Source organism: Magnolia sinica, chromosome 6 (genome assembly GCF_029962835.1).
Source record: "Magnolia sinica isolate HGM2019 chromosome 6, MsV1, whole genome shotgun sequence".
Classification (NCBI taxonomy): domain Eukaryota; kingdom Viridiplantae; phylum Streptophyta; class Magnoliopsida; order Magnoliales; family Magnoliaceae; genus Magnolia; species Magnolia sinica.
The window spans coordinates 87,971,194-87,985,737 of NC_080578.1; the positions used below are offsets into that span (position 1 = coordinate 87,971,194).

Genomic DNA, 14,544 nt, shown 5'->3' on the forward strand with positions numbered 1-14,544 from the left:
AGATTGAGACAACTTCTATAAGGAGAGAACCTCAATTATGGTTGAAGGGCCTGGATACAGATGAGAGGAACGCCTAGAAGGACTTGGATTGAGCTAGTGAGAAGAAATACAAATGCTTGCTCACGCACTGAGAATAGGGCCTTGATATGTTGGCGACACATGATTTGTAAAGTTGATCCCAAATATTTGGGACAAGGCTGTGGTTGTGTTCGTGGTGGTGATATAATGATGACTTGATAGAACCTTGTCCTAACTATTTGGTGTCAACACCGTGAACACGACAATAGTGGTGATGATGGTGGTTAATATAAATGACCCAGTCACTCCCAGGTTTCATTTGTGCACTAATACTTCTCATGAACTTAAATGTTTCTCTTTAAGTGTAAATGCTTGAAACTGATATGCCATACTACATTGTCGCCCTTTCATATTATTGTTTCATCGATTTCAGGTTCATACATGTGAGCTCTGCGGGAGTTACTCAGCCTGACAGGCCTGGACTTGATTTAAGCAAACAACCTCCCGCCGTCCGCTTGAATAAGGAGTTGGACTTCATTCTCACATTCAAATTGAAGGTTTTGAACTGTCACCATGCTACACTTCTTTTTATCCATTAGCATGTGAAATGTGTTGCTTATGCCTGATGAAGAGTAAAATTGTAGCATTTTGAATTCAGAGTTTGTTAACAGATACACAAACAAGTTCATTGGAACTAATTGAGTGCCTTTCTTTACCCTAGATCTTGCATTTGTGGACTAACTGAATAAAAATTGAGCTAACTTGACTAAATTTTACTTCCCAAATAATAGCCTAAAGAATTAACTCCATTTCTCTCTAAAGAGGATGTTTATTAATTTACAGATGTATCATGTTACACGCAGTAGAGATTGCATTGAGTGTTAACTCCACTTTTATAGGTAATGACCCCATTTTTCGAATTGGGACCCAATATGATATTTAAGACTTGTCCTCTATGGAGAATTTTGGAATAGCTCCATCCACTATTGGATGCACCATAGGAATGATTTTGATGACCAAAAGGTTACCCCCAATATTGACATTGCAGTTTATTGGGCCATGCAAATGCCAATCAGACATAGGCGTAGATTTCCTCAAATTTACATTGGTTTTGCTTTTACTTAGATGTCAACTATTGTATGCATATAAACTTCATAATGAGATGGGAACAAAGGTATGTGATGAAATGAATTTGAAGGAGATCAAGAAACATCTGACTGAACGAACATCAATTAAGTGAGCAGTTTTAATAGAAAAACTAGTGCATTTTGTAAAGCATATATATTGTTAGATTTGATGGGATAGCTAGGCTAGGCGTGACCCTGTGCTTCAACTTCTTCAGAGGGAGGATTTGATGCGGGAAAGTAGAATTCCATATACAATTGTAAGGCCTTGTGCGCTTACTGAAGAGCCTGCTGGAGCCGATCTCATTTTTGACAAGGGAGATAATATAACGGTATTCATTCTCATCTCAGTTTTTTTTTTCTCATTCGTCTTATAGTTTTCTGGTGGTTATTGACTGTTCTTTCCTATATGTGGTGAAGTCAAGTTATCAATTACTTTCCATATATTCTCAATAGCATGCTTGAACAGATTTGTCACTTGCAGCAATCATAGGTCTATACCCAGCGGTTTCTGACCAGAGCATTCCTAATCATGTGATGAATACAGGGGAAGATATCGAGGGAAGAAGTTGCTCGTATATGTATTGCTGCTCTTGAAAGCCCATATGCACGCAACAAGACATTCGAGGTTATAAATTCGTCCACTTTTGGCAATTTTTGTCATGAGATATGGAGTATCATGTGCATTATTTGTTGGTTTTAGCAAAATAGATGCCATCTATCTCTCTAACAAAATTAAACTAACTTTATTAACTCTTGTAACTTAAACATGGTCATTTATTGGTGCTAGACTTGGATACAAGGTGTTGGACACGGGCATCCTAGAATGCCTGACATATTAACACATCCATGCAGTTATATGTTGAATGTTTGTTGTTATTTGAATTACTCATGAAACTGGGTCCTTACTCATGCCTCAGTGGTAGACTCACAAGAGTTTCAACACGAGGTCATGGGTTCGAGTACCCATTTTTGCAGCATTTAAACTCTTTTATTCTCTTTGAATAAAGCTCTTTATTGATAAAATGTTTAGAGATTCAAGAAAGAGAGATTGATCAGGATCCAAGAATCAAGTGGGCCCCACTAAAGGAAAAGGTGAGTAGAGAAATTCAAGCATGTATGCAAGTCAGTGGTTTATAACTGTTTTCTCATACTCTTTCCCTTTCCCCTTGGCTCTTCGAATTTGGGACCTCTTTCTTTATGAGGTTAGTGTCTAATTGTTCATCTTATATGATTTTTTGTTCCCTGTTTTATCTTCCACAATGCCATTTTAGGGTCTGAAGTAAGACTGATATTAAAGGGGCATGGAATTGCCCCCCCTTTTTTTTTCCTTTCAAACCGTAGGTTCCTTATAAATACCAAAATGTCACTAAGACCATATTCAATGGAAAAATAATAATAATAATAACATTAAGGTAATTTAAATGATGATTGCAATGCGCCATTTGGTCCCCAACATGGGTAGAGAGATAATGTCAGGTAGGCAGCCAATTGTTGAACTTTTGCTAGTCATGAGAATTCCTGTTTTGATAATATAAAATGTTGTTGAAGTGCTATAGTCTCTGCACCTCTTGTTGTGTCTGTGTTACACGTTCTAGTACGTGTCAACATGTGTGTGCTAGTGGTTGACATGTCTATGCCCCTTACTGATCTATATGCATGCAGATATTAGTGTATGCAGTGTTTTAACACCCAGATCAGATTGGACAGTTGAGCTGGTTTGGACTGGACCTGACCACTAAAATAGGCCTTGTCACTAAAATTCTGTTTTGGGAAAGAAACCATTCAAAGTTCAAACTGTCTGGATGAAACAGCCAAACTCTATTAATTTATGATGTGATGGTGTCATGGGTTGGACTAGCAGTTGTACCCAGCTTTGCAAGAGGTTCGGGTAAAATCCTTTTCCTATATTTTACTTTACGCTCCACATTCATTCAACTCTCCCTACATTTCTGCTTCCACTATTTTGGTTAGTAACTTGATATTTGGCCACCGGCTGATTGTTTTGTAATTGAAGAGGATTACAAGAAACTTAAAATCTGGCACAAAGGAACATTACCCCATCAAACGGATTGATACTGCTTACAAATGTTCTGGTAGGGTTTCTATCTCATGTCAAAATGGATACGAAAATTTCTATCTTATGTCAAAATGGATACGAACATTACCCAATGCAAATATCACTATTATAACACTTGGCCTAAAAAAATCATTGTAAAAACCAACATGAACATTATAATAGTACAGTGGTGCAATGTCTGCCACGAGTAGATCCCAGTTGAGTTGCATGCAGATACAAATGCAAATGTATATGCATTCAAGGCCCTTGTGTATGAGATCTGTACCAATCATCGGGTAAGCTATAACTTCGGGTATAGCAACAAGAAGATTTTACGAGAAAGAAAACTAAAGATTGCAGTAGAGGCTATACTGAGAAATTTCAAAGATCTGATCATAATCTCATTAATTATAGAGGTCCTGCAAAAACTTGTTAATGCATATTGCAACATCTGCTAGCCCCAAAACCCAGGGAAGGCAACTGCATGTACCCAGGGAGTGGTTTTAGCACATCTGCAGAGGCATCCCCAATCTAGAAATGGGATACATCTGCTAGCCCCAAAACCCAGGGAAGGCAACTGCATGTACCATATTGCCTTCAGAGATAGAGCGCTATTACGCCCATCAAAATTGCAACATGCACCTGCATGCGTCATTGCCTGTCCAAAAGCAGAAAATCTTGCCCTAACCAAACCTGCAGTATGCTCCTGTGCTCTCCACATGGACATGTGTTTGACTTTTGGTCTGTTTTTCTGAGGGTGGAAGCTGTGATCACCCGATAGAGGATTCTCGTGTTTTTCCACACGGCAGGAACCCTGCTAGTTCCTGCCCCAAAACAGCCTCCTCTGCTCTTGTTTCTCATCACATCACACTCCTACGTGTGTCATGTGGACGGTATGATATCTAGAAGTGGATACTGAAACAGCCTCGAATATGGGAACGGGGATACAATTCTCTTCTCAAGAATCCAAGATATGGATATGGGTAATATCCCGTTTGTAACATGATATTCATATTTAGTACTGTGATGAAATATTTGACCCAATTCTACTAACTCCTAGTTTTATTAAGAAGGCTAAGACCTTGTTTGGGAGATGCCTAAAGGTGAGTTCATCCCATTTTTGTTAACAGTAATTATGTACTAGAGATCAAGATCTCTAATACATGATGAGTTCATGTCAATAGTAATCATGCATTAGAGCACCTCTCCACACTTTCACCTTCCAAATGGCAACTATCCCCATACAGGCCCTATATTTGCCATGCTTAGTGATGTTCCTCCAAAGAACGTTCTCCACATCCATCCAGTCACATGCACCATCCATACACATCATTCTTTGAATGAAGTTTCTCTGGTTTCCTGAGAATCAGTGGCTTTCTTTGGGATATGAACTAATGGCTTGCATGTCGTGGCCAGGAATGTAAGTGTTCCCACCAAATTAGTATAACCCCATAACTGGTTTTTTTTTTAAATTAATTTATTTTTTTTGTTTTTAATTTTCTGAATGTTGCCATAACATGTGATAATGTGGACTTATGCATGTGAATGTTTACTTATTTGTTACAAATCTTAATTATTCCAAGTAGTTCAGATGTGAAATTTGGCGGCAAGCACAACGCATATATACATGCAATAGATGTATGATGGGAAACCCTTCCCATGCACCTAGTTGGATTCAGACACATGGGAGGTCCACACCATCTGGACTGTGCGTTTGGACCAGCCCACTCTTCTTGATCTTCCATTGGCTGCTGGGTGCCTACTATCGTTTTCCGTTGGTCCCATGCTTTCAAGCTTGAGGATGATAATTCTCATGGATTATGCATCTATTTCCTTGTGTCTGTGTGCATCTGTATGTCTTCGCATGTTTGCCACTGTTGGAGATATGCTTCTCTATTATACAGTTTCATATATGAAGCTTGACTTGCAGGCAGAAAGAACGCAGAGGAAGGGGGGAATGATAATGTGCGCGACAGTACTTGTCATCCTCTGCTTCATTATGTTGGTGCTTCTGGTTCTCAAGATGATATTCTTGTGATCCTGTGTAATATCAATCTGAATCCGATCTCGAATGGAGCCTTAGTTTCAGCCTACCCTACAGCTTTACATACTTGGGTGGCAGATGCATTGGAACCACGAGAAGGGGGCTCAACATGCAATTTGCTGGACCAGGTAACGGTCAGTTGCAAGAATCGCAAAAGCGGATGGCTGTTCTATAAACACATGGAGTTCATATTCACCCTTCCATTGGCCAGTGAGTGTTGTAGCGGGGAAAGCTGATTCGGCGAGTCAGGTTTTGAAAATGTAAACAAGATTCTCGTACAATCATCAACTCCAAAACTAGAAAAACCAAGAGCAAGCAAACAGGGATCCTAAGACAACTAATCCAAGGCCAAAGGCCCACAACTAGCAACAAAGCAATCCAAAGAGACTGTTCCCTGAGCATGAAGGCAGGCTCAACAAGCTAGCTGAATCAAATCTCATAAGAGCTCTCGGTTTCTGACATTTTTCGGCTCATGCCTAAATGATCATGTATGCCTTTTTTGTATATACAGGTACTCATAAGAGCTCTGTGAGGAATCCGCTGAGAATCCTAAAAATACAACTCTTTACATATTTGTAGTGGGATTCCATCGCTATGTTCTTGAATTATTTAGTGGTTTTGCTTGATTAATCTATAGAAAAAAAAAAAAAAAAAAAAAAAAAACTAGGATGTGGGTTACCTTTTCTTTTCTTCTTTTTTTTTTTAAAAAAACTTTTTGATAAGAAAAATTTGTCTATTGCTACGGATTGTCGGTGGCCATGATCCAACTATGTTTTTTTCTTTTTAAAACCATTGGTCATATATCCCAATCATTTGTTAGGAAATTCAGCTAGAAGGTGCTAGTGTGCCATTTGGATTGATATTCTAAGCATTGCAACTTGTAAGCTTGCGCTCGCACATTTGGTTTTAGACCTGGGTTAATGTTCTGCATGCTTGATGTTTTGTTTGTCCCAAGATGGTGTAATTTGGGTTCCTTCTTGGCATATGGATTGATAGGGCTGTCAATGGGTCCGTCTTGGGGTTGGCTTCGGCCTATATTTTGATCTATTCTAGCTGGGCCTATGGCCAAGCCAATTCAAAAGTTTGATTTCAGTTGGCCCGATCCCGGTCCATTGGTAGCCCTATGGATTAACTCCCTTAGCAAAGGCAGAGGCTGGGATACATTACCTTTTATGGTTGTTACTTAGCGGAGGGAGGGGTTGTCAATAGTAATTGTGAATAACATCTCTCTCTCTCTCTCTCTCTCTCTCTCTCTCTCTCTCTCTCCATCTACTTCTCTCTGTGAAAGAGTTGGCATGCATTTAATGGTTCTATCAATGGTTTGATAGAACCATAAACTATGTGAGTAGAAGCTTTCTTTGCTGTAAATTTCCCATTTTATCTAATTATTGCGATTATGCTATTTTCTTTTTAGGAAAATGTTTTTTGAAACTGTATAGTGGGGTCAAGAAGAAGATATTGGTTTCATGAACTTCAGACACTGCGGGTGTGTTTGGGCATCTGGACAAGTTTGAATTTGGGACGCTCCCAAGTCATTTAAACTGGTCTCTGAAAATTTTGCCATTTGGGTTGGTGGGTTTTTCTTTTCTTCTTTTTTGTTCTTTTTGAATCTCATACTAAAAAAGCTGCATCTTCGATCCACATCATGAGGGGGGGCGTTTCTCGCAGGATTTGTTGTGCTACACTGGTTTTTATGGGGAGAATGCCGGCTTCACTCATATTAAGAAGTCCACTCGAACTTGCCTTAAGATTTTATTTTTAAAAAAATTTATTTTATGATTAATAATCTAACCGATGAGCTGAAGCACATATTTTCAATTGACGTTCATCTTTGCAGAATTTTTTATGTTTTAATTGAGTTTCAAAATGGTAGCTACTTGTGTAGAAGTTATAATCACTTATTAATGGTTTGAATGTAGATGGACCTTGACTGAACTAAAGATGAAGTGTTGGTAGAATCATTAATTGGTTGGGCATTGGTCAAGAAGCTGTGGCAAGGCTACATTCCTCGTATTCAAGCAAGGCTACATTCCCGTATTTAATGGGCAATTTGTGGATTCGACATCAGGTCTGTCCTTCATATCATGGAATTAGTTGAGCTCAATCTGGATGTTCCTTTGTTATTCGTAACTACGAATCTAACCCATACAATAAGAGCTTTTATTGCATATAATTTATTTCCTTACATATTTTGTAAAAGAAGTATTGTAGATGATTTGTTCACCTCTATCTGTGGTCAGATGTGTATGTGCCTGACCTCTGACCTGTGCATCAGGTCTGCCCTATTGGATATGGTGGAGGATTTGTGCAAATCCAAAACCGTGTAAGGATCCTATGAGCCAGCTGTGCATAACGTGTGAGAATCGTGTTTGCAAGCTGTGAAGAAAAGATTTTTTTTCTAAGTTTAGTTTATTAGCTGTGTGAAGATAATGGTAGATATTTTTTGAATTTTTTCTTTCTTTAGCTGCCCTTAAGAAGCATCTAGATAGGGATTTTTTTGTCTTTTCACGTAAGGAGAAAAGCCTATAAATGGCACTAGTGTAAACGTTTCTAAGTATTCCAATACAGCCGTTCAAGGCTCTTCTTCTTCTTTCAGTTTTTAAAGCTTTCTGATTTTTGTGGTGGCTGCAGCCACTCGTCAGCAAAAGGTGGGTTTACAACCCAACAAAGTGGTATTAGAGCTACTGATCCTTGGGCCTCATCAGCCGTGAGGAGCTGCTGATCCTTGCGCCTCATCAGCCGTGAGAAGGAGGTCCTGCACCTCTACCGGTTTTGGGTGTCTGCAAATACCCAACAACAAAACCAGCAAGAAAAGTTTCAAAAAAAAAGGAGCTTCCCAGTAAAAAGTTTTCTAGCAAGTTTTCAGATTTTTTTTCCAAATCTGTTTTTTCAAAAATCAGATTGCAAAAAAAAATCTGTTTTTCAAAAAAAAAAAAACTGTTTTAAAAAAATCAGATTGCAGCAGAGAAAAAAATCAGTTTAAAAAAAAAAAAATCAGATTGAAAAAATTTGTTTTAAAAAAAAAATCAGATTGCAGTGAAAAAAAATCTGTTTTTTTTTTTTAAAATCAGATTGCAAAAAACCAAAGAATCTGTCCACGACTCCACTATTTCAGCCAAAAAATGAAATCAACCATTTTTTTCAAAAATAGGAAAAAATGGCCAACACCATCCAACCGCAAGTTCCTAAGTTGTCAAAGGACAACTATTAAAAATGGTGCATCCAAATGAAGGCATTGTTCAGGTCACAAGAACTATGGGAGATCGTCACCGATGGGTATGAAGAACCCACTATGGAAGAAGAAGCCGCCTTCACCAATGAAGAAAAGATCGCTCTAAAAAATCAAAGGAAGAGAGACAATAAGGCTTTGTTTCTCCTCTATCAAGGGTTGGATGAATCCACCTTCAAAAAGATTGCTGAAGCAATATCAAGCAAGCAAGCATGGGATACCCTTGGCACCATCTTCAAGGGTGTAGATCGAGTGAAGCGGGTTCGCCTTCAAACATTAAGAGTCGAGTTTGAAGTGACTCATATGAAGGAAGGTGAGAATATTACTGATTATTTTTCATGTTTACTTGTAATTGTCAATAATTTGAAAAGAAATGGTGAAAAGATTGAAGATGTCCGAGTTATTGAAAAGATACTTCGATCCCTCACAACCAAGTTTGAGCATGTGGTTGTGGCAATCGAAGAATCAAAAGATATTGAGAAACTCTCTATTGAGGAGTTGATGGGATCGTTGCAAGTTCATGAGCAACAAATGCAGAAGAATGCCAGTTCCATGCCTATGAAACAAGCTTTAGAGTCAAGATTGACTCTGAATAATAATAATGGTGGACGTAGAAGTTCACAACGTGGTGGACGTTTTGCTAACAATCGTGCAAGAGGCAGAGGGCACGAATACCAACAAAGCCATGGCCAAAACCAGCAGAAAAATGCCAATTTTCGTGGAAGAGGAAATGGTAGAGGTAGATCTATGTGTGGATGAGGAAGTACAAAGAACATCTAATGCTATAACTGCAACAAGCTTGGCCACTATGCATCTGATTGTTGGAGCAAGCTGGTGACTCAAGACGAGCTATCCAACTATGTTGAAGCATCAGGCCATGAATAAGAAAGCTCCACACTTCTCCTAGCACAAGAGAAAGGTAGTGATCAGTAAGATGTATGGTATCTCGACACAGGTGCAAGTAATCATATGTGCGGCAATAAGAAACTCTCTGTGGAACTCACAGAAGGAGTTCATGGCAATGTAACGTTTGGAGACTCATCAAAAATGCCTATGAAAGGTAAAGGTAAAATCTAAATCTTTCAGAAGAATGGTGTTCCAAACTATATCTCCAATGTGTACTACGTGCCTAACATGAAAAGTAACATACTGAGTCTCGGACAACTCCTCGAAAAAGGGTATGTCATACACATGGAGAACTCTTCTCTTTCCATTAGAGATATGCATGGACGTTTAATTGTAAAAGTCCAGATGGCGAAGAATCGTATGTTTCCTCTCCATATAAACACAATGCTTGAGAAGTGTTTTTATGAAAAAGCAAAGAATGATTCCTGGATGTGGCATCTTCGCTTTGGCCAACTAAATTTCAGTGGCCTAAAACTTCTGTCCTCATTAAGCATGGTGCATGGCTTGCCTACTATTGAAGCTCCAGAACATGTGTGTGAGGTGTGCACACTTGGGAAATAACAAAGGAACTCCTTTCCAAGTGGAGTATCCCGAAGAGTAAGAGAACCGTTGCGGTTGGTTCACACTGACATCTGTGGACCATTAGATCCAATCTCTCTTGGAGGTAATAAATACTTTATTACCTTCATTGACGATTTCAGTAGAAAATTATGGGTGTATGTAATCAAAGAGAAGTCTGCTACTTTTACTATTTTAAAAAATTTTAAGGCCCTTGTTGAAAAAGAAAGTGGTCTTAAAATCAAAACCCTTCGATTGACAGACGTGGGGAGTACACCTCAAATGTTTTTCGAGAATATTACAGGGAACATGGCATTAAGCAACAACATACTGTAGCGTACACGCCACAACAAAATGGAATTGCGGAACGGAAGAACTGCACCATCCTCGATATGACGAGGACCATGCTGAAGGAGAAAAGTCTGCCAAAGAATTTCTGGGCAGAGGCAGTTGCATGTACTACCTATCTACTCAATAGGTGTCCGACTAAGAGTGTCAGATTCCAGACACTGCAAGAAGCATAGAGTGGATACAAGCCGAGCGTGGCACACCTTAAGATGTATGGGTGTGTCGCCTACGCTCAAGTTCCAGAAGCAAGAAGGAAAAAGCTTGATGATCGTGGCGAGAAGTGCATCTTCATCGGCTACAGCGAAGAGTCAAAGGCATACAAGCTCTACAACCCACTAACCAATAAGCTGGTGGTGAGTAGAGATGTGGTATTTTGTGAGGAAGAAGCATGGAAATGGAACGAGGGAAACTCAGCCAAAGAAAAGCAAGTCGAGGTCGAAGAATAAGAAGAAGAGAGATATGAGAAGCAAGAGCAAACCCTACATCACCCCCTTCGGATCGCAGAAGTCCAGGAGTACACTCCATCTCTTCTGGAAGTACTTCATCAAATCAGAATTCATCCAGCACATCTTCATCCGATTCTCCTTCACCCTTGGCTCCTATTAAAATGAGAAGCCTCAACGACATCTATGCAGAAACTGAGGAAGTGAATTTACTCTGCCTGTATGCGGACCACGAGCTTCTCACATTTGTAAGTGCTATAGTTTATATCCCTGTCTGTTGTCAAATTTGTGATGACAAAATCACTGTTATGTTATATATAACTTGCTTAAGTGAAGCTCTTTCAAGGATCAACATTCATGAACAAGCTAAGCTCACAACAAGCAAAGCTCACAAGTACAAGGATCAATCTTGAATGAAAGAACTGCTCACAAGACAAGACTCAAGATCTTGAATGAAAGAACTGCTCACAAGACAAGACTCAAGCTGCAAGACTTCAAGAAGAGTTCAAGGCAGTTTGTACACTTTCAAGATTGAGCTACATCAAGGTTTAATCTACATCAAGACTTCAAGACTGATACTTCAAGGTCTCTTGTTCCTAATGTTTCAATGTCCATACTTCATGGTTGAGGTTTGATTGACCATAGGTTGACCTTAGAAGTAGGTCATTTCGGATACATAAACCGAATGTTTATTTTACATGTGATTGGTCTGTTCTTCGACTAGTCCTAGGCCTTCTTCGACTAGTCCTAGACTTGCTTTGACCAGTCTAAGATATTCCTCGACCAGTCGTGAGTTTGTTACAAATTCCGGATAAAATCTATTAGCCTTCGACTAGTCCAGGAATCTGTTCGACCAGTCGTAGGAACAGTGTCGACTGATCTTGACCGGTCGTACAATCTTCGACTCGATGTCCAGCGAAGATTTAGGTTCCAGCGAAGATTTTCAGGACCTACGACCAGTCAAAGGAAACCTACGACCAGTCGTAGGTGACCTACGACCAGTCGTAGAACGGTCAAAGCTTATCCCGCCTAATCTTTCAAATATCTGTTATGACTTCGACTAGTCGAAGAGCACTCTAGACCAGTCGAAGACCCCATCTTCTCACCTATAAATAGTGCACGAATCTCAGAAGAAATGATCGAATTAATTAAAGTATTCAAGCCAATCTTCGTCGAACTTCTGAGAGATAATTCTGTGCTCCATCTAAGCTAAGTGTGCTTATTTAATATTCTTCTTTCCTTAGCTTTATTTTAATTGATTTTGTTTTAGCTATTCCAATCTGATTTGATAAGAGGAATTATTATTCCCTTTCTTTGGAATCAAAATCAATTAAGGCAAGCCTTATTTGGTTTAATTTAAAATCTATTAGAACTAGAACCATTGTAATCGAGTACTGGACATTGAACTTGGACATTCAATCTCTCATTATATGTAACGCCCCAGTTTTCAGGACCCGAGTATATGACCCGTGTCCCAAAAACCCGAGTGTTAGCTTTAAAGGATGGTCGAATTCGAGTGTACATTTTTTTTTTCCTTCATCAGAGTAAGCAAATGAGCGTAGTGTGGACAAATCGACATAAAGGAAAATTTCATTATCATTCAAATTTACAAGAAGCTGCCCATAATGACTTATACAAACTAATGTCTCTAAATTTAACAAGTACAAGATTTACAAGAATTTAATACATGAAGAATAACGGAAAGCATATAAATGTCAACAACAAGATCACGCAACTCCTCCAGGTAAATACAGCCATGCATCCCTGGCGATCGTACCCTGCTCCTCATCAAGTCTGAACATACATATCACTAAAGCCACCTGTATTACCTGTACGGTTGTATATTTGATGGATGAGTGGCCAACTCAGTGTGAATTCCCCTCAAGATTACACACCGCCGCATTAGGTAAGAGATAGTATAAAACATCCAGACAACCAAAACAGAGTAAATGCAGTCTTATTAGGTGCATGGATGCATGAATGCAATCATCGACCCGGGTAAATCATCCGGACGGTCGGTGCCCCAGGAAAAACATCCAGACAGGCAATGGGGTCGTCACCCAGGGATGTGACTAGTCATCAGCGCAACACGCGGCGTAATCGTATGGGCATGAGTAATCCAAGTCATCATCATAAATCGATCGGCTGGTCATTAGCGCAACACGCAGTGTAATCGTATGGGCATAATGATCCAAGCCGTTGTAGTATGCTATGCGTGCATGATTTGCCAGCCCGTTATTAGTCCAATTGCAATCAGCCATTTTAGAATAAGCTCACGGTCACTACGGGGAGCGCAGGGCCCAGCGTAAGCCGACAGCTCGGGCATAGTGTCCCATTACCACCATCCCCGGCTCATGAGGCTACCATCTTAGGATGTTTAATGGAAACCCATCGACTAGTGGCCAATCATATTATAGTATATGGGGCTTACCATCGCGTGGTTGCACGGTATAAAACATCGAACCCATACAGGAAAAATACCAGAACAAAGCCACATAGGGCGATATCAAACAAGCCACATAGGGCAATTATCAAAATAGGCCTCATAGGGCGAGTATCAAAACCATGCGATAAAAGACCATCCTTGAAAACTATTGGACACAACAACCCTGGATGGTAGGCCCACATTAATGATCCATTTAGACCACCACTCAATAACCACTAAGTCGAAGGTCCATTTTAATCACAACCAGTCGGGTTACATCCCAAGTATGGGTGTACATTTATAGGTGGGGGTTTTCCACTAATGTACCAGTTTAAAGTCCATAAGCAATACACAAATAATCCACAAGCATGAACAAATATACAGGATGAACATTAAGCAGGCAATATAGCAATTCAATTTCCACCAGCTAACACATGTGATTATAAGAGAGAGATATCAATTATAATTTTTAATAAAAACTATAACTTAAGCTAATGAGAAGATGGAAAGCTCAAGGGGAAGAATCATCACCTTATACTTGGAATCGCCTACTAGTGTCGCAAAGCGCTTGCGCCTGTAGAATTGAATCCTAACACAATTCATGAACTTGTACCATTAGATCCACGTTCTATGTACTACCTAGGTTTAAGATCATGGTCTAGGGTTTTGAATTTACTTATCTCGGGGTTTTAACATAGAATTAGGGTTCCATCCCAGGGTTTAGTTAAATGCTTAGATCCTAGGATTTGAATCCAAGATTATTATTAATGTTATTATTATTATAATTATTATGGTACAATGGGTTAATTATTAGGTATAATAGGAGTATTAATTCAGCAATATTAACGATGGTTCGTGAGTTCATGTTCAAATGTACTGACATTACCTAATATTCTTATGGTTACTGATAATCTCTCAAATAATTCAAGTAATAATAATAGAATATTTACTAATGATACTATAATAGGGATTAATACTTAATAATTATGTTAACGAGTATTATACTAATCCCAAAAGGACAATGACAAATAGTTTCTAATGCTAATAGCCCTAGGCAATCCACAGTGAGTCTAGTCATGATAGTAAGTATTATGGTCTACCATGAATTACGAGCTTCCATAACTAGATCTAGACATAGGACTCTATCTAGGTTTAGGGTTTGAAATCTAACTTATATAATTAATTGTAATAATATTAGAATGAAGTAAAATAATCAGTAACTGTCCACTTATATATACTAACAATACTAACATTATAATCAATGACAAAATAAGAATAGCATTAATAACGATAATTGTTAATATCAAGCTTTTGTAATTTATTATTAGCAACGTTATCCTACTAGCGGCTAATCATATTGTAATAATTGTAGTAATGCTAATGAAGATGA

At 38.9% G+C, this 14,544-nt stretch overlaps 1 protein-coding gene and 1 long non-coding RNA gene across 2 annotated transcripts; one reads left to right on the plus strand and one right to left on the minus strand.

Moving 5' to 3' along the window:
- The first annotated feature begins 311 nt into the window (after positions 1–311).
- On the plus strand, positions 312–1,961 carry LOC131250107 (protein HIGH CHLOROPHYLL FLUORESCENCE PHENOTYPE 173, chloroplastic-like). The gene is made up of 4 exons (XM_058250752.1): positions 312–330; positions 452–575; positions 1,361–1,474; positions 1,690–1,961. Exons 3-4 carry the CDS (start codon positions 1,373–1,375, stop codon positions 1,843–1,845), a joined length of 258 nt encoding a protein of 85 aa, XP_058106735.1. The 5' UTR covers positions 312–330; positions 452–575; positions 1,361–1,372; the 3' UTR covers positions 1,846–1,961.
- A 10,346-nt stretch (positions 1,962–12,307) lies between these two features.
- On the minus strand, positions 12,308–13,720 carry LOC131250108 (uncharacterized). Its single transcript, XR_009173066.1, has 2 exons — positions 13,686–13,720; positions 12,308–12,558 (listed from the first exon to the last, which is right to left on the minus strand). It is a non-coding gene; the product is annotated as an uncharacterized LOC131250108 (long non-coding RNA).
- Between the last annotated feature and the right edge of the window lie 824 nt (positions 13,721–14,544).

What these genes read in the sequence shown, in the direction of transcription:
- LOC131250107 (XM_058250752.1), top strand. Translation starts at nt 1,373, where the DNA reads ATGCGGGAAAGTAGAATTCCATATACAATTGTAAGGCCTTGTGCGCTT. An exon ending in ACAAGGGAGATAATATAACG is followed by an intron (nt 1,475 to 1,689) that starts GTATTCATTCTC and finishes TGATGAATACAG; the next exon opens with GGGAAGATATCGAGGGAAGA.